The sequence below is a fragment of the Gigantopelta aegis genome, chromosome 12 (genome assembly GCF_016097555.1).
Source record: "Gigantopelta aegis isolate Gae_Host chromosome 12, Gae_host_genome, whole genome shotgun sequence".
In the NCBI taxonomy this organism is placed as follows: Eukaryota; Metazoa; Mollusca; class Gastropoda; order Neomphalida; family Peltospiridae; genus Gigantopelta; species Gigantopelta aegis.
The window spans coordinates 10226727-10247674 of NC_054710.1; the positions used below are offsets into that span (position 1 = coordinate 10226727).

At 36.9% G+C, this 20948-nt stretch overlaps 1 protein-coding gene across 2 annotated transcripts in view; it reads left to right on the plus strand.

Moving 5' to 3' along the window:
* The window catches only part of LOC121386477 (cell adhesion molecule-related/down-regulated by oncogenes-like), a 187135-nt gene that overhangs the window by 118659 nt on the left and 47528 nt on the right, over window positions 1-20948 (plus strand). For both annotated transcript variants that reach the window (XM_041517394.1, XM_041517393.1), the window contains one exon: window positions 17800-18075. In XM_041517394.1, coding sequence (XP_041373328.1) covers window positions 17800-18075 — 276 coding nt within the window. The remainder of the gene's footprint in view (window positions 1-17799; window positions 18076-20948) is intronic.

A 20948-nucleotide genomic window follows, 5' to 3' on the forward strand; every position in this document is an offset into this window, starting at 1 on the left:
TTAGTTGTTAGTTGGTTAGTGGTTAGTGAGAGAGAAGAGGGTGTAGTGGCCTTACACCTACCCATTGAGCCCTTAAGAACTCGCTCTGGGTAGGAGCCGGTACTGGGTTGTGAACCCTGTACCTACCAGCCTGTAGTCCGATGGCTTAGCCACTGCGCCACCGAGGCTCGTATGAAGTGATGGAATTTAACATGCTTATATCAAATCAATGGGGCACAAATTCTTTCATTCTGGCTTCTGTATTGTTGCCATGTTCTTCGTTTATTCCAATATACAGCATTTGTTCTTTATTCACCGGCCTCGGTGGCGTCGTGGCAGGCCATCGGTCTACAGGCTGGTAGGTACTGGGTTCGGATCCCAGTCGAGGCATGGGATTTTTAATCCAGATACCGACTCCAAACCCTGAGTGAGTGCTCCACAAGGCTCAATGGGTAGGTGTAAACCACTTGCACCGACCAGTGATCCATAACTGGTTCAACAAAGGCCATGGTTTGTGCTATCCTGCCTGTGGGAAGCGCAAATAAAAGATCCCTTGCTGCCTGTCGTAAAGAAGAGTAGCCTATGTGGCGACAGCGGGTTTCCTCTAAAAACAGTGTCAGAATGACCATATGTTTGACGTCCAATAGCCGATGATAAGATTAAAAATCAATGTGCTCTAGTGGTGTCGTTAAACAAAATAAACTTAACTTTATTCTTTACTAAGGGGACGTGACGTAGCCTAGTGGTAAAGCACTTGCATGATGTGCTGTTGGTCTAGGATCGATCCCCGTCGGAGGACCCATTGGGCTATTTATTGTTCCAGCCAGTGCACCACAACTGGTATATCAAAGGCCGTGGTATGTGCTATCCTGTCTGTGGGATGGTGCATATAAAAGAGTAGTCCATGAAGTGGCGACAGCGGGTTTCCTCTTTCAATATCTGTGTGGTCCTTAACCATGTGTCTGATGCCATATAACCGTAAATAAAATGTGTTGAGTGCATCATTAAATAAAACATTTCTTTCTTTCTTTCTTTCTTTCTTTCTTTCTTAATCATTAATTGTTTCAATAAAATCTAAACCACATTGCTCTCTCTCTCTCTCTCTCTCTCTCTCTCTCTCTCTCTCTCTCTCTCTCTCTCTCTCTCTCTCTCTCTCTCTCTCTCTCTCTCTCTCAGTTTGGTTCAACTTTACTGATATTTCTTGAATACTCAAAAAAACCTGCTATAAATAGAAAAAGAGAGAAATTCCACATTAAAGGTGTGGGAGTTAAAAGGGCATCAATGGAATGGTGATACTGTTTGGTTCCGGTCTCCGATATCGTCAGTTGCTTGTTCCTGCTCTAAGATCTCCAGTCTCCGTCTGCCTGTATAACCAGGACTTCATGGCGTTTCATGGCTGCACTCACAGTTTCGCTGACAGATACTTCCAGTCTTTGGTGTCTGTTCCTGTCACTTGCAGACTGTTAACCGAGGCCAACCCAAACCATGCCAGCTAGAAATGGCTTTTATTGGAAGTGGAACATAACCAGAAATCACTGAAAATATTTATTTTGTGCTCTTTTTAATTTAAGATATTTCAGAGTGTTAGTTGTATCAAGGTTAATCAAAGGCAATGTGATGCCAACCAGAAATGGCTTTTTATTGGAAATGGAAGATAACCAGAAATCAATGGAAAAAAAAAAATTGTGTTCTTTTTAATTTGAGGTAATTCAGAGTGTCAATTGCACCAAAGGTAACCCAAGGTAATGTGATGCCAACCAGAAATGGCTTTTATTGGAAGTAAAACAATAATGTTAAATCACTGAAAATATTAATTTTTTTGTGCTCTTTTTAATTCAAGATATTTTAGAGTGTCAATTTTACCAAGGGCAACACAAGGTAATGTGATGCCAGCTAGAAATTGTTTGTTATTGGACGTGAAACATAACATGAAATTACTGAAAATATTTCTTGTGCTCTTTTTAATTTAAGATATTTTAGAGTATCAATTTTAATGAGTACAACCCATGGCAATGTGATGCCAGCTAGAGAAATGGAACATAACCAGAAATCACTGAAAATTAAAAAAATGTGTGCTTTTTTTAATTTAAGATATTTTAGAGTGTCAGTTGTACCAAGTGTAACCCATGGCAATGCACTGCCAGCTAGAAATGGCTTTTATTGGAAGTGAAACATAACAAGAAATCGCTCAAAATATTTATTTTGTGCTCTTTTTAATTTAAAATATTTCAGAGTGTCAATTAATGTACCAAGGGTAACCCAAGGCAGTGTGATGCCAGCTAGAAATGTTTTTTACTGGAAGTGGAACATAACCAGAAATCACTGAAAATATTTGTTGTGTTCTTTTTAATTTAAGATATTTTTGACATGTTGTTCTCTTGGTTTAACTTTTAAGCTTGTTCATTAGATCCAGACGATGGGATCTAGCTCAGTTGGTAGAGTGTTGGCCTGATGTCCATGGATTGCAGGATCGAATCCCTTCAGAGTACCCATTTTTGGATTGGGTTTCACCCCCCCCCCCCCCACCCACCTCCAATCCCAACCCCATGGCTTCTTGCTGTCTTGTCTGTGAGAAAGTGCATATAAACAAAAAATGCTTGCTACAATTTAAAGTGACATCATCAGATATGACAACGTTGTTTTTACGTTCATCAAGAAATCAACAAACTTGCCAAACTTCCATAATTTTCAATATTTTCACGAGTGTACAAACCGTACACTTTTGACCATCCCCTCCCCCCCCCCCCCCCCTAAAAGTGTACATCCCCAAATGAAAAATGTTGATCAACATTTTTCATTTTCAACAAAAGGTGTACAATGGCCCCTTAACCACACACCACCACACACCACCACCCCCACCACCCACCCCCCTGTGTATGATTTGTACACTGTTGAAAATGTTGAAAATTATGGACGGCCCCTAACTATGGCTGGGCCAATGAAATGGGTTTAAATTAATGAATATAATTGAAATTTAACAGTGGTAAAGCGCTCGTTGGATGCGTGGTCGGTTTGTGATATAGCAGGTTTCCTCTCTAAGACTATAAGTCAGAAATGTTTGACATCCAGTAGCTGATGATTAATAAATCAATGTGCATATAAAAGATCCCTTGTTACTAATGGAAAAATATAGCAGGTTTCCTCTCTAAGACTATATGTCAAAATTACCAAATGTTTGACATCCAATAGCCGATGATTAATAAATCAATGTACTCTAGTGGTGTCGTGAAACAAAACAAACTTTTTTTTCTTTTTTTTTCTGAATACCTACAACCCTGATGGGGTAATTTTTATAGCATCGGGAAATGAACAAACTACATGTATTGCCTTACTGTGGCTGGACCATTCAGATGGCTTTACATGTAATGAATATAATGACAATTTAATTATATCTGAATATCTACAACCCTTCAGCAGCTGCTGTTATCATTACTATACTAACAAGACCTCACTGTACTTTGAACAGGCAACAAAACCTGTTGTGCCCAAATTAGTGAGATTTAAAAAATAATTTTTTTTAAAAAAAAACGGGTTTTTTTGTGGACTGACAAACATCATATGAATCAGTAAAGTAGTTGTGAGTCCTGTCAATGCACACTATGTTATATTGCAGAAGAAGAAGAAGAAAAAAAAAATATATATATATATTTCTGAATATGATTTTTATCATCAGAAGTGTCTTACCAGTCATCATAGGCAGATTATTACAGGAACAACATTATGCTGAATAAGAGTTTATCATCAGAAGTGTCTTACCAGTCATCATAGGCAGATTGTTACAGGAAGAACATTATGCTGAATAAGTGTTTATCATCAGAAGTGTCTTACCAGTCATCATAGGCAGATTATCACAGGAAGAACATTCTACTGAATAACATTTTTATCATCAGAAGTGTCTTACCAGTCATCAGAGGCCGATTATTACAGGAAAACCATTCTGCCGAATAAGAGTTTATCATCAGAAGTGTCTTACCAGTCATCATAGGCAGATTATTAGGAAGAACATTCTGCTGAATAAGATTTTATCATCAACAATATGTTATCCATCATCTGACGTTGATCAGCAGAGACTGTAAATTAGCGCCAGTTGCTTAGAAAATATGCGGAAGTTTTATTTTCTTGAAAAGACTTGTTTACTAACAACCTATCTGGGGCAGGAAAGGATCTAGGAGGTCTAGCTGTAAAAGAATATTCTTCAGATGGTCTTTTCCCTAGCCAGAGTTTCTCTTTTGAATGTAAGGGCGGGACATAGTGGTAAAGCACCCCGCTTGATGCACGGTTAGTTTGAGATCGATTCCTGTCGGTGGGCCCACTGAGCTATTTCTCGTTCAGGCCAGTGCACCTCGACTGGTATATAAAAAGGCCATGGTATGTGCTATCCTGTCTGTGGAACGGTGCATATATAAAATATTTCTGGGCCCATGCACTGGACTATTTCTCGTTCCAGCCAGTGCACCACGACTGGTATATCAAAGGTTGTGGTATGTGCTATCCTGTCCGTGGGATGGTGCATTTAAAAGATTTTTTGCTACTAATGGAAAAATATAGTGGGTTTCCTTTCTAAGATTATATGTAAAAATTACCAAATGTTTGACATCCAATAGCCGATGATTATTGGGCTAGCTAACTCTGCCACTCGACTTTTAAGAACAATTGGTAAAGTATATTTTAATTTGACATAAACAAATATTTTGGTGGAAAATAACTTCAGATTTTTTGCTTTTTTTTTGCATTTTTTGCATTTTAAAAAGAATTTAGCGAAATTTTCTGATCACCCATAGCTAGCCCTGGATTAATAAATCAATGCTAAACAAAACAAACAAACTTTAAACTTTCCCCCTATAGCCGAAGTTCCTCGTTTGAATGTTTGCTGTGGCAGTATTTGGTAGCACTATAGCTCCAAACCAAGATGGCCGCCTGCTTAATTTGCCGTCATGCCCAGTGGAGATGAAAATTGGACTAAATTTTACATGTGGATCACTTTGAAGTTGAACTCGTCTAATAACTGGGTTTGACTCGAGGATTACACACCAAACGACTGGCTCATTGCTAACCATGGCTTGCTGCGCGGAAAGTAGTTTTTGCCTGGCAGATAATTTCGGGCTTGGTTGTTCACCGTCTGAAATGGAGAAGATAATATGTAGTTTATGAGAAGACAGAAAGACGAACATATAATGAGTTGAAGAGTAATAAATGTGGAAGAAAATAAAATCCTATTTTGAAATATTTAAAGACATACTTTTGGTAAAAACATTTTTTTTAAATTAAATTATTTGGTTAGTTATGTTTGCTAATAGACTTTATAATAAGTGTTATTTTGGTTCTTTTAAAAAATATATATACATATGTTGAAGAAAGATTGAATTTGAAGAATAATCATCTATTTGAATTAAAGAGACATTCCTGAGTTTGCTTCAATTTGCAAGATGTTATCGACTAACAGAGACTTTATAACGATTGTGATTACATATCAAATATATTTTTCTGCATAAAATACTACTAGCTGTACATTAAATGTGTTTCTGATCGGTCTAATATTTGTATTAGTTTAAATTTCAATTTATTTCCTAAAATATATTCTTGCATACGTACGAAATTATTTGAAGAAAAAATCCAGTTTGGGCTTCTTACAAATATTAAGACAGCCAGGAACACATTGAATATACAGACACTGATATTCTAAACAAGAAATTATATTTAATATGTAAGTTTAATCGTAGAAATATTTTATTAGTCGGAAACATCGTACAATGCAGCAAACTGAGGAATGTCCCTTTAAGAGAAACATCTTACATTGCAGCAAACTCGGGAATGTCCCTTTAATAGAATGGTACAGTCATTGTAAGACTTGATATTTAGAAGTTTATGACTTCATGGTAGAGTGAGACCTGTCTAAACCGGACCCTGAATAAACTGGATTCTGTCAAAACTGGTGAAGTTCCACGGTCCCAGAAATTTTAAATTCTAAATTTAACAGTTTATGACTTCATGATAGAGTGAGACCTGTGTAAACCGGACCCTGAATAAACTGGATTCTGTCAAAACCGGTGAAGTTCCACGGTCCCAGAAATTTTAAATTCTAAATTTAACAGTTTATGACTTCATGATAGAGTGAGACCTGTGTAAACCGGACCCTGAATAAACTGGATTCTGTCAAAACCGGTGAAATTCCATGGTCCCGGAAATTTTAAATTCTAAATTTAAAAGTTTATGACTTCATGATAGAGTGAGACCTGTGTAAACCAGACCCTGAATAAACTGGATTCTGTCAAAACCGGTGAAGTTTCATGGTCCCGGAAATTTTAAATTCTAAATTTAAAAGTTTATGACTTCCTGCTTTAGTGAAACCTGCCTAAACCAGACCCTGAATAAACTGGAATCCTGTCAAAACCAGCCAAGTGTCATGGTCCATAAAAAGGCAGATTCACCTACCAAGTCTGTTTTGGATTTGCCTCATGCCAGGGTTGGTGTGCCTTATACTGATTTTAAACATAGTATCAACCAATTTATCTTTTCGACATGGCAACATGATTGGGACGGTGCTGTTGCAACCAAGCTTAAAGCTATCAAGCCAGTCTTGGAAGAGTGGCAGTCCTCCTATAGGCAGTGCAGGAAGGATGAAATAGTATTTTGTGTCATGATCGCATCGGTCATACCTACTTGACACAATCATTTATCTTGAAAAAAGATCCTCCACCTCAGTGTGAGCACTGTCAGTGTACTCTGACGGTGTGCCACATTTTGGTGGCGTGTAAGCATCTGAAAGAAACTAGACAATGAAGTGTGATGGAATTATTTTGATTCCATCCAGAACTTATATTACAGTTTCTACGTGATACTGACTTTTATTCTAAATTTTAATTGTATCTATTTGTGATATTTGTTGGGTTTTTTGCACAGGTCTTGACACTGTATTTTAATTTAACTGTTGAATTTTTATATTGATGTTCATCATCAAATTATTTTTGCATTTACGATAGTTTGACACCCAATAGCCGATGTATTTTTTGTGCTGGGGTGTTGTTAAACATCCATTCATTCATTTTGGTCCTTGCGCAGTTGGTCTGGGATCGATCCCTGTCGGTGGGCCTATTGGGTTATTTCTCATTCTAGCCAGTGCACCACGACTGGTATATCAAAGGCTGTGGTATGTACTGCCCTGTCTGTGGGATAGTGCATATAAAAGATCCCTTGCTGCTAATCGAAAAGAGTAGCCCATGAAGTGGCAACAGCAGGTTTCCTCTCTCAATATCTGTGTGGTTCTTAACCATATGTCTGATGCTATATAACCGTAAATAAAATGTGTTGAGTGTGTCGTTAAATGAAACATTCCTTTCTTTCTTTCTTCCAGTTTGGTCCTGAATTTCTAAATTCTAAAATGCGACCCTGTTAAAACCAGATCCTGTCTAAACTGGATATTATGTCCATGTGGCCATCCAGTTTATACAGGTTTTACTGTATATTCTTTAAAATTACTAATTGTAAAACACTTAGATTTAAGTGGTCTTGGCTAGATTCCACTCAAGTGGTATTTATGTTCAAGCACTTTCCAACAGTCAGGACAGCACATACGTTGGTCTTTGGTGTGAAGGGAAAAATAAATAATTCTAATGACAGGCCTTCTATAATTTTTATAAAATCCACTAGCCATGGGAACAGTGATTTTAAAAATGTACTAGCCACGATTAAAAATCCACTAGCCATGGGATCAGTGATTTTAAAAATGTACTAGCCACGATTAAAAATCCACTAGCCATGGGAACAGTGATTTTAAAAATGTACTAGCCACGATTAAAAATCCACTAGCCCTGGGATCAAAAGAAAGAAGTGTTTTATTTAACGACGCACTCAACACATTTTATTTACGGTTATATGGCGTCAGACATATGGTTAAGGACCACACAGATTTTTTTTAGAGGAAACCCGCTGTCGCCACATAGGCTACTCTTTTTACGACAGGCAGCAAGGGATCTTTTATTTGCGCATTCCACAGGCAGGATAGCACAAACCATGGCCTTTGTTGAACCAGTTATGGATCACTGGTCGGTGCAAGTGGTTTACACCTACCCATTGAGCCTTGCGGAGCACTCACTCACGGTTTGGAGTCGGTATCCGGGTTAAAAATTCCATGCCTCGACTGGGATCCGAACCCAGTACCTACCAGCCTGTAGACCGATGGCCTGCCACGACGCCACCGAGGCCGGTCAGCCCTGGGATCAGTGATTTTAAAAATGTACTAGCCACGATTAAAAATCCACTAGCCCTGGGAACAGTGATTTTAAAAATGTACTAGCCACGATTAAAAATCCACTAGCCATGGGATCAGTGATTTTAAAAATGTACTAGCCACGATTAAAAATTCACTAGCCCTACTCTACTTTCAGTTAATACAAATTTACTAAATAATAGTAATAATCAGATATGTCACCTAAAGGGGAGATAGAACTTAAAAACACTAATATTGGGGGTGGGGGGTTGGGGTGGGGGGCAGGATATTCATACTTACAACATTTGACTTCTTTTTTTCACTAGCCATCGGGCATGGCAATAGTAGCTATTTACTAGCCCAACATTAAATATCACTAGCCATGGGAATGGGGCTACCATAATCTAGAAGCCCTGCTAATGAACAGAATTGATTTTACAACCTATCACCCCTACCCACTATTTCCTCATCAACCCTATCTCACATACAAGCAATAATTTCTCAAATGTTTCTAGTTGTGCTAGCACTAGGTAAGTATGAATAATAATAAAAATTAGAAACAAATTTTTTTTTTTAAAAAAAGAAGTTTTTCTTCAAAATTTCAAAATAAGTATGAATAATAATGAAAATTAGAACCAATTTTCTAATTTTGTTTTGTTTTTCTTCAAGATTTAAGCCCACAAAATATGTTTTAGGTTACCGACAGCCTTTTTTAATTAATATATTTATTTGAGCTATGGGAATAGACAACGGAAAAACGTTCTAAGTGTCCTTTGGCAGCATGTTTTCCATTTCAGAATGATTCCTCTTGATAAATGAGGGAAGTATTTGATAATGCTGGTAATTTGTGGCCGATAAACATCTCAGTAATTAGGCTGTGTGTTCATGCCTGCCACTCGGCAGATGGGAAATTCTGAACGCACGATGATGGGAAATTCTGCATACATTCCCTTAATGAAACAACCTCTCTGACCTCAAAAAAAAAAAAAGAGGAAAACTGTATCCACTGGGGCTGGGAAAATATTTAGATTTTCAAATATTTCTATGTGTAATAGACAGGAAAGAAAAGAAAGGAATATTTTATTTAATGACACACTCAACACATTTTATTTACGGTTATATGGCGTCGGACATATGGTTAAGGACCACACAGATATTGAGAGAGGAAACCCGCTGTCACCTCTTCATGGGGCTACTCTTTTCAATTAGCAGGAAGGGATTTTTTATATGCACCATCCCACAGACAGGGTAGTACATACCATGGCCTTTGATATACCAGTCGTGGTGCACTGGCTGGAACGAGAAATAGCCCAATGGGCCCACTGATGGGGATTGATCCCAGACCGATCAAGCATCGAGAGAATGCTTTACCACTGGGCTATGGTAATAGACAGGATTATGGGGTGAAAATGATACCTGTGTGGTAAGAGTGGGGGTCATTGCTGAGTTACACCATCACTCCATCACTCGAATGACCTGGTTTATTTTCATTACAAATAGTAAGGTTAAAAAAACAATGTGTTGGTTGGTGTGTGTTGATAACATTGTGTGATGCATGGAAGGTGTCAGGGGTCACGGTGGATGACATCTCTATGCAATGTGAATGAAAAATAAATATGTCAGGGGACACATTTTAATGAATATTTACAAGACTACATGTATAACAATAGATAACAGTAATTGGCCAATAAGAATGTACAACAGCATGCTTTAGCATTATTTTCATAAAATAATAAATGGTAATCACATTGAAGAAGGTATATTGTCATTGGAGTACATTACACTAACTAGATATATTGGACTACATTCCATTACCCCATACACACACACATACACACACACACAGACACACATACACACATACACACACATACGCACACACACGCACACACATACACACACAGATACACATATACACACACACAGATATACACACACATACACAGATACACATACACAGATACACACACACAGATACACACACACACACACATACACACACACACACACAGACACACAGACGCAGACATACACACACAGACACACACACACATATGCAGACATACACACACACAGACACACATACACACACAGACACACACACACAGACAGACACACACACACATACATACACACAGACACCCCAACACCTCAACCGCCTGCTTCCCTTTCAGCAGTAGTGATTATATTGAAGATTTAAAAAAGTATTTTCCTAGTAGGGTAGCTATAACCACTGGACTGCATTACACTCCCTCCCCCCTCCCAATCCACCATCTACTTCCCTTTCAGCAGTGGACTACATCCCATTACCCCCCCCCACACACACACACATACATATCCCCCCCCCCCAACACCTCACCCGCCTACTTCCCTTTCAGGAGTAGTGATTATACTGAAGATTTAAACATATTTTCCTAGTGTTTTAGCTATAACCACTACCCCCCATACACCCCCATACCCCTAACACCTCCACCAGCTATTCCCCTTTCAGCAGTAGTGTTGTATTGTATATTTAAACAAGTATTTTCCTTTTCTTACAACAATTATTTTCCTAGTAGCTAGCTATAGCCACTGGACTACATCACACTACTCCCTCCCCCATCCCTCCCCCGAATCCACCAGCTACTCCCCTTTCAGCAGTAGCGATTATGTTGCACATTTAAACAAATATTTTCCTTTTCTAACAACATACACACAGTGGCGGTAGCTATAACCACTGGACTACATCACACTACCCCCCCCCCCCTTCCTCCTTCCAATCCACCAGCTACTCCCTTTTCAGCAGAAGTGATTATTTTGCAGATTTAAACAAATATTTTCCTTTTCTAACAACATGCACACAGTGGGGTGGCCGCAGACCACCCTCAATATAGCGAGATACACCATCGGCATGCGTAGAACTCACTGCAGATTGTGAAGTCCCCCGACGATGGAGATTGTGAAGTCGAGGGCGATGGCCACACAACTTCAAACAGGAATGACATGCTAAACAGTGGATCACGCTGGGATTAAGAAAATAAAAGTGGAGATAATTTCTCAGAATTTCTTTCCCTTTTTTTGTTTTGAAAAATATGCTGTATTTTAAGAAGAGTATTGATTTATTTTAGAAAGTAAGATCGCTTGGAAAATATGGATAGCCATGATGTAGATATTATAATTTTTTTTTTTTTAAAGTGAGAATGTTGGACATTTTCCGTCTCAATGAACTAATAATGTTTCAGTGATTATGATGAAAAATTGATTGGTTGCAATCCAATGATTGATTAAGAAATCCTAATTCGATTGTCATTAAAAATTATATTGTAAATTTGTTTTCCCCAATCCCAATCAGTGCCCCAGCACTGAAACAAAGGAAATGTTTTATTTAACGACGCACTCAACACATTTTATTTACGGTTATATGGCGTCAGACGTATGGTTAAGGACCACACAGATTTTGAGAGGAAACCCGCTGTCGCCACTGCATGGGCTACTCTTTCCGATTAGCAGCAAGGGATCTTTTATTTACACTTCCCACAGGCAGGATAACACAAACCATGGCCTTTGTTGAACCAGTTATGGATCACTGGTCGGTGCAAGTGGTTTACACCTACCCATTGAGCCTTGCGGATCACTCACTCAGGTTTTGGAGTCGGTATCTGGATTAAAGATCCCATGCCTCGACTGGGATCTGAACCCAGTACCTACCAGCCTGTAGACCGATGGCCTAACCACGATGCCACCGAGGCCGGTCTGTTAATTCACACAAAAAAACTTAATAAAATACACACATGAAACTATTATCATCATGATCTAAAACTTCAAGCCAGTCCTGGGAGAGTGACAGTGAAATAGTCTTGTTTCGTGCTCACATCGGTCATTCATACTTAACGCATTCGTGTATTATAAAGAAGGATACCCCACCTGAGTATGAACATTGTCAGTGTACATCGACGGTTCACCATATTCTGGTGGTGTGTAATCATCTTGGACCAACGAGGAAAGATGTATTTGATAGACAAAATGTGATGGAATCATTTCAATTCCACCCTGAACTTATCTTGAAGTTTTTACGAGGTACTGATTTTAACTCAAAATTTTAATATACTTATCTGTGATACTTATACATCATCATACCTGGTCATTACCTCATCTGTCAGTGGACCTCATCATCATACCTTGGTCATTACCTCATCTCTCAATAAACCCAATAGCTGATGATAAGATCAAAAATCAATGTGCTCTAGTGGCGTCGTTAAATAAAACAAACTTTACTTTACTTTTTACTCAATGGACCCCCACCATCATACCTGGGCATTACCTCGTCTCTCAGCAGATCCTGGTGCCTAGTGAGCTGGAATAATTAAGAGAAAATGGGCAAAAAGTTGTAAAGGCCAGGCAAAGAGTAAGGTATAATTTTGGTGAGCCGATACACAATGGTATCTCCTTGCCAGGCAAGCGGGGCCTGCCAGGGTAGAAAATGTCATTATTTCAGTCCGCAGCCGACACATAATAGGCTCTTCCGCCATGTTGGGTCTTTTGATGTGGCCCCACTGAGCTATGCAATGTTGACAGAATTGTCAAAAGTCAAGGAGAATGATTCTCGCACAAAGACGGTGGGAGAGGTTTTTTTTTTTACCTTTATGAGAATACGAGGACAGAAGAATTTTTTTTTTATAAGTCTTGTCTCTGTATACTCTGCTAATTCAGAACAACGCGATGATTGAAGGTAAAATGATTTATAACACATGGGTTTATGTCACCATGGAAACAATGAGGACCACACGGAAATACTTGATACAAGTAAAATTGAAAGCTTCTTTTTTTTCTGGGTTTTTTTTTTCATAGTAGCACAAAAGAAAAAACAAGTCAATGTGTAAGGTGTCTCTTGGTCTTACTATGTGATGTCTTAGTACCATAAAAGAAAAACAAGTCAATGTGTAAGGTGTCTTGGTCTTACTATGTGATGTCTTAGTACCACAAAAGAAAAACAAGCCAATGTATAAGGTCTCTCGGTCTTACTATGTGATGTCTTAGTACCATAAAAGAAAAACAAGTCAATGTGTAACGTCTCTTGGTCTTACTATGTGATGTCTTAGTACCATAAAAGAAAAACAAGTCAATGTGTAAGGTGTCTCGGTCTTACTATGTGATGTGTTAGTACCACAAAAGAAAAACAAGTCAATGTGTAAGGTGTCTCGGTCTTACTATGTGATGTCTTAGTACCACAAAAGAAAAACAAGCCAATGTATAAGGTCTCTTGGTCTTACTATGTGATGTGTTAGTACCACAAAAGAAAAACAAGTCAATGTGTAAGGTGTCTCGGTCTTACTATGTGATGTCTTAGTACCACAAAAGAAAAACAAGCCAATGTATAAGGTCTCTTGGTCTTACTATGTGATGTCTTAGTACCACAAAAGAAAAACAAGTCAATGTGTAAGGTGTCTTGGTCTTACTATGTGATGTCTTAGTACCACAAAAGAAAAACAAGTCAATGTGTAAGGTGTCTTGGTCTTACTATGTGATGTCTTAGTACCACAAAAGAAAAACAAGTCAATGTGTAAGGTGTCTTGGTCTTACTATGTGATGTCTTAGTACCACAAAAGAAAAACAAGTCAATGTATAAGGTCTCTTGGTCTTACTATGTGATGTCTTAGTACCACAAAAGAAAAACAAGTCAATGTATAAGGTCTCTTGGTCTTACTATGTGATGTCTTAGTACCATAAAAGAAAAACAAGTCAATGTGTAAGGTGTCTCGGTCTTACTATGTGATGTCTTAGTACCACAAAAGAAAAACAAGTCAATGTGTAAGGTGTCTCTTGGTCTTACTATGTGATGTCTTAGTACCACAAAAGAAAAACAAGTCAATGTGTAAGGTGTCTTGGTCTTACTATGTGATGTCTTAGTACCACAAAAGAAAAACAAGTCAATGTGTAAGGTCTCTTGGTCTTACTATGTGATGTCTTAGTACCACAAAAGAAAAACAAGCCAATGTATAAGGTCTCTTGGTCTTACTATGTGATGTCTTAGTACCACAAAAGAAAAACAAGTCAATGTGTAAGGTGTCTTGGTCTTACTATGTGATGTCTTAGTACCACAAAAGAAAAACAACTCAATGTGTAACGTCTCTTGGTCTTACTATGTGATGTCTTAGTACCACAAAAGAAAAACAAGTCAATGTGTAAGGTGTCTTGGTCTTACTATGTGATGTCTTAGTACCACAAAAGAAAAACAAGTCAATGTGTAACGTCTCTTGGTCTTACTATGTGATGTCTTAGTACCACAAAAGAAAAACAAGTCAATGTGTAAGGTCTCTCGGTCTTACTATGTGATGTCTTAGTACCACAAAAGAAAAACAAGTCAATGTATAAGGTCTCTCGGTCTTACTATGTGATGTCTTAGTACCACAAAAGAAAAACAAGTCAATGTGTAAGGTGTCTTGGTCTTACTATGTGATGTCTTAGTACCACAAAAGAAAAACAAGTCAATGTGTAAGGTGTCTCGGTCTTACTATGTGATGTCAAACCAAGCCAAAATATATGGTCTTGGTCTTACTATACAATATATTCAATTCTACAGGTGGCAATTTTGCTTTTAATTGCATTAGACAAGCTAACATTAGTGGCTGATCGTCAATGTAAAGTGTGTTATTAATATTGTCGAGTTAACATTTTCTCTCCACTCTTGATTGCTTCTGCAAATTACACGTTGTGTACCTGGTGCTTAAGTAGATGGGGCAGCACATTTTTCAAGGCAATCATTCCTTAAAAAGAAAATTAGGAAAACCTTTGAGGGAAATGCGGCTTTCTGCATGACAACACTTCAGCTCCCCTCACCAAGTGACCCCTCGTTGAAAAGCACGTGTCACATGGGAGAATTCGGCTTTGTGCCGCAAAGTTTTTCTCAACCTGTTTTCATTTGTTCCTCCATTCCTCCCCAAGTAGAGTAATCGCGGACCATGTCTGCATGACTGATTTGACGGGATTGCGATGATAGGTACCTGAGAAAAACCACATTAAATTATCGCCTAGCTTAATTCACACAGTTCAGAATCATGGTCTTTTGAAAACGGGCATTACCTTGACTTGGTGACTGGAGACCGTTTGATACTGTTACAATTGTATTATTTTTTTTTTTTTTTTTTCATTTCTAGATCCAGCTAATCTGGACCAAAATGACAATGAGTCTCTTAATGCATTCTGAGCACCAGAACAATTAATATGTCCATTAATATTGCCAAAATAACCAATTACCGTAGTGGTGTTGTGGTTAAGTCATTGAGATATAAGGCTGGTAGGTACTGGGTTCGCAGCCTGGTACCGGCTCCCACTCAGAGTTTTAACAACTCAAGATCACTACACCCTCTTCTCTAACAACTGACAACTAACCCACTGTCCTGGACAGACAGCCCAGATAGCTGATGTGTGTGTGTCCAGGACAGTGTGCTTGAACCTTAATTGGTGATAAGCACGAAAGTATGTTGAAATGAAATGACACTGTTACAATTGGATTTTCATTTTCATTTCTCCAACTAATCTGGACCAAAATCACAATGATTTTCTTAATGCATTCTGAGCAACAGAACAATTAATATGTCCATTAATATTGCTAAATTAGCCAATTGTTAATTTTATACTTAGTCAGGGTTTCTGCCAGAGGGTAAAACGGGTATGACGCCATACCCAAATGTTTTTGCAGATTTTATTTTTTTAAGTTGACCTTTTGACAAAATTAATAACTTATCATCACTGTATGATTTTCTTAACCCTAACCCTGAACATATATATATATATATATATATATATATATATATATATATATATATATATATATATATATATATATATATATATATATATATATATATGGAATTTTTAATACAGAAATTGTGAATTTTCTTTTGGGAAGGGCCCTATGTTCCGGCTCACAGAATGCCTGGATAAATCTCTAAGTTGGCTAATAAAATTTTGAAAAAATTATAGTTCTTTTTCAATCAAAGGAATTACTCTATATATTTAAAAACTGGCTAAAACTGAATTCTTTCCAGTATGAAACCTGGTTCAAAATCATATATCTGTATAGGGCAGCTGTATAACCATAAATAAAATGTGTTGAGTTTGTCGTTAAATACAACATTTCCTTCCTTCCTTTCCTGTTATGACTGCTAAAATTAATCACAGACTGGTGATTTATCTACATGGATAGAAGGACTGCCAGTCTCCAGAAGGTTGCATCCATCCTTCATAAACAAAATAAATAACATAGGTGGCAAAGGTTCACCCTGCTTAACGCCAAATGAAGGAGTTAGTAATGGAAATTTGGCTTGTGAAAAATATCAATTTTCTTCTTCTTTTTTTTAATCGTACATTATTTACTATCACACATGTTTAAATTCTTGTCATGATTGTATTTTGGTGTTTGTGGAGTACTTATGATGCAGTTATTTTTAATCTAGTGTATAATAATAGATTTTGTTTATAAAACTATTTTTTAATCAATGTTTTGGTTTTATACCTAGTGTATAATGATTGGTTTTGTTTATAAAATTGTTCTTAATAAATGTTTTGGTTTTTAACCGTAGTGTATAATGATAGATTTTGTTTATAAAACTATTCTTAATGAATGTTTTGGTTGGTTTGTATTGGGTGGAAGAAAGAAGTGGGAAAAAACACCGTGGGTGAAAAACTTGCACAGTTTTGATGAGTTGAATAGGTTACAGACTAATAGTTTCTGGCACAATTAAGTTCTTTTGTAGATAATGTTTCTGACACTCATATCAAGAAAATCAATCTTTGAAACAAGCTTTAGCGAGCTCCAAGGAATGATTTTTTTTTAGACAAGCATCAGAAAATCCATCTACAAAAGAACGAGTGCCAGAAGTATTTTCTAGTTCAATGATACTTATAATTCTACTATAATTATTATAAAATTCACTGCAATTTATTTTTGTATTGCGATGTCACAACCTTTGTCTCAGCTGATAAATATTACATCACTAGAAGGAAATACATGCAGTGTTACATATTATGTGACACATATTATGTGACACATATTATATGACACATATTATATGACACATATTATGTGACACATATGTGACACATATTATATGACACATATTATGTGACACATTATATGACACATATTATATGACACATATTATGTGACACATATTATGTGACATCACACGCTATCTTTGATTATGAAATGAAGTAATGAATAAGTAGCAACAGCCGTCTACCTCCTAAACAATGAGACCATGCAATTAACCAATGAAAAGGGTGCATTACCGTCTAGGGGATGTGTGCTAGTAGATGGCTTTTTTCTAGCACGGCTTTCTGGCATCTTTCTACTGGTTGACTGAACTAGAAAGCAGTTTTAAAGCTGACCTAATATCTTATATGGGTTTATACAGGTATTCTCTATATGCCATAAACTTTTAAAAAAAGAATCTGTATAAATTATGTTCCTCAAACAGGGATATATATATATATATATATATATATATATATATATATATATATATTATTATTATTAAACACTTCTATTTTTCTCATATTAGCATTTTATAGAATTTATTTAAAACAGTTTTAGATCCAGCTTACTAAACGTAATTACGTTCTATGTTTTTCAGATATGATGCCTTCGTTTATTGAGGAGCCTGAATCTTCTGTGATTTCCCAGCATGCACCACTAACACTTCACTGTGAAGTTGCGCCAAGCAGTGCGTCTGTTCGGTGGTTGTTCAATGACAACCGGTTGGATCCACGCAACCACAAGGGTATTAATATACGAGGGACTAACCTCCATTTTCAAAGTGTTCAGGATACGAAGGCAGGAATTTACCAGTGTATTGCGACAACGTCCGCAGGGTCCATTGTTAGCAGACCAGCAGTATTGCAGAAACCAGGTTAGTTTAGTAGCAGTTGTGTAGAAAATAGTCTTTTTATTTAGAATTATTTCGGTAAATAAAGTAATGCTAATAATAATAGGCCTGTTGAACTATTTGAAAAAAAAGAAACTACTAGCCCGAAGATATTATCACTAGCCTAAGATTTTGTGCTGAAAATTTGATTTAATTTTTTTTTTTTTTTTTTTAATAATTATATTTTATTATGATAACTGATGACTTACCCAATGGGCTAGGAGTTTTGTCTTTGACCCACCTTGAATTTTTTGGTTGCTTTTGGGGAGGTGGGGAGAACAGGATTCATAGCTCTACATTATTATTAGCAATTTTTATTATTATTATTATTATTATTTTATATATATATATATATATATAAATAAAAATGATAAAAGAAAACAAGTGTACAGTATATTTGTATTTTAAAAAACAATTTAAAGAAATAATGATCCTTTTACATGTTTCAATGTTATCTTCAGAAAGGATCTGCTAAATAACTGCTAAATATGACGTCATACATATTATGACATTACTGTAGTAGAAGGGGATTGATTTAATTACGTCATTGTTGCTTTTATCTAACGAAGAGCATTAAGAAGTGGACAAAACTTTCTAATAAAATACATTTCCTTTGTCTTTCTTTTCATTTCATCATTGGTATCTATGTGATAAAATGGGAAAATGGTGAATTTAATATCTTTTTGTGCCGCACATGTATTTAAATGTTAACTCAAATATTATATATATATATAATTTATTTATTTTTTAATTGGAAAGTACTGTAAAAAAGGGTTTTTTTTTAAATAATAATATATAAAAATTCCAAAGTAGCTCTTAGGAAATAAATAATCATGGTGGACGGAGTCACCTTTTCGTTAAATTAGAATGACAGGGTTAGTTATTTGAAGATATTTTAAGTTGTTGATAACAACGTTATCTTCTCCCAATTTATTAACATGTGTTCAGTTACCCAAAGTTGTGGGTAATCAGCTCGTATCATGTCCTGATGTTTTCTTAAGAACGTATCGAAAGCTCGAGGTTGTTAGGATTTTTCACCATTAGGATTTTTCTCTTGTGAATTGAGAACTGGCTGTAGCACGTTAACAAATGTTCATAATAAGAGGTGGTTGGTTTGGGGTGGGTATTTTTTGTAAATTCAGTAAAGTCCAAATTTGGGGGAAATGGAAATGACAATATAAAAAAAAAAAAGCCGAAAAATATGCACAGAGAAAACCTCGACAATATAAAACATGTATAGATGTGTTGTTCACAGTTAAACAAGGTAAAGAGCTATGTAAAAAATTTCCCCCTTTGTTTTACATCATATAAAACAGATGTGTTAAAAGTTTAAATTAAAGTTTGTTTCGTTTAACGAAACCACTGGAGCACATTGATTAATTTATCATCAGCTGAAGGAAGAAAGGAATTGTTTTGTTTAACGATGCACTCAACACATTTTATTTGCGGTTATAATCCGTCAGATATATGGTTAAGGACCACACAGATATTGAAAGAGGAAACCCGCTGTCACCACTTCATGGGCTACTCTTTTCAGTTAGCAGCAAGGGATCTTTTATATGCACTATCCCACAGACAGGATAGTACATACCACAGCCTTTGTTACACCAGTTGTGGAGCACTGGCTGGAACAAGAAATAGCCCAATGGGTCTACCGACGGGGATCGATCGGCTGTTGGATGTCAAACATTTTGTAATTCTGACTCATAGTCATAAGAGGAAACCAGCTACATTTTTACTAATGCAGCAAGGTATCTTTTATATGCACTTCCCGCAGACAGGAAAGCACATACCACGGCCATTGACCAGCTGTGGTGCACTAGTTGGAATGAGAGAAAAAAAACCAATCAATTGAATGGATTGACCATACAAAAAAATACTGTGCAAGACTTTATGTACAGTGGTTATTCCACAATGAATATTGTTTGTGCTGGGTTGTCATTCCATTGATTGATTTGTTGGTTGGTTGGATGGTTGGTTGGTTGGTTGGTTGGTTGGTTGGTTGGTTGGTTGGTTGGTTGGTTGGTTGGTTGGTTGGTTGGTTGGTTGGTTGATTGATGGTGTATACATTATAAAATACATATTTGATTTAGCATTTTTAATCCTAGCAAAGAATTTTACTTGAAAGATTACAAAAACCAAAAAACTAAAAATAAAATTTCCCTTCCACTGTTTGTCATCCGAAACTGCGGAGTGAAACCCTTCTGACAGTTGTGTTTGCCGGAGATGACTGCTGGATTCATTTTTGACTGTGATAGGTTTCGCAGTATAATAGCGAGCATCCCGGACCGTGACACTAATGTAAAAAACATGTTAACGCAGCCAAGAAACAAGACAAATTGACTTGTACATTGAAGCTGCTTTGATATTGTGTTCTCGCAGAAAGCGAAACCTGTTTCCAGCTTTCAGGTAGACAATGTATATATATTTTTAAGTGAGAATTGTGCAAGTTGGCAAGGTTTTTTTTTTTTTTTTTTTTTTTTTTTTTTTTTTTTTTTTTTTTTTTTTTTTTTTTTTAGGGGAAAAAAGATTTTGTTAATTGTTTGGTAGAAGTTTGTTTTTTTCATTTGCAGACCCTAGCCAGGATTTTGAAGGGTGGGTGGGTGGGGGGTAGGTTTAGTCATACGAATGAACGAAGTATCTCATACAAGTGCACAAAGCATATTGAAAAAAAAAATCACCAGTAGGGGGATCGACCGCCACCCCCCCACCAGAGCCCACCCCCACCCCACACCCCCACCCCCCATCCCCACCCCCCACCCCCACCCCCATTGGCTACTAGCCTGATTTGTGATGTTGAATGCAGCTGTTCACAAAACCTGTATCTTACACACCGGCCTCGGTTGCGTCGTGGTTAG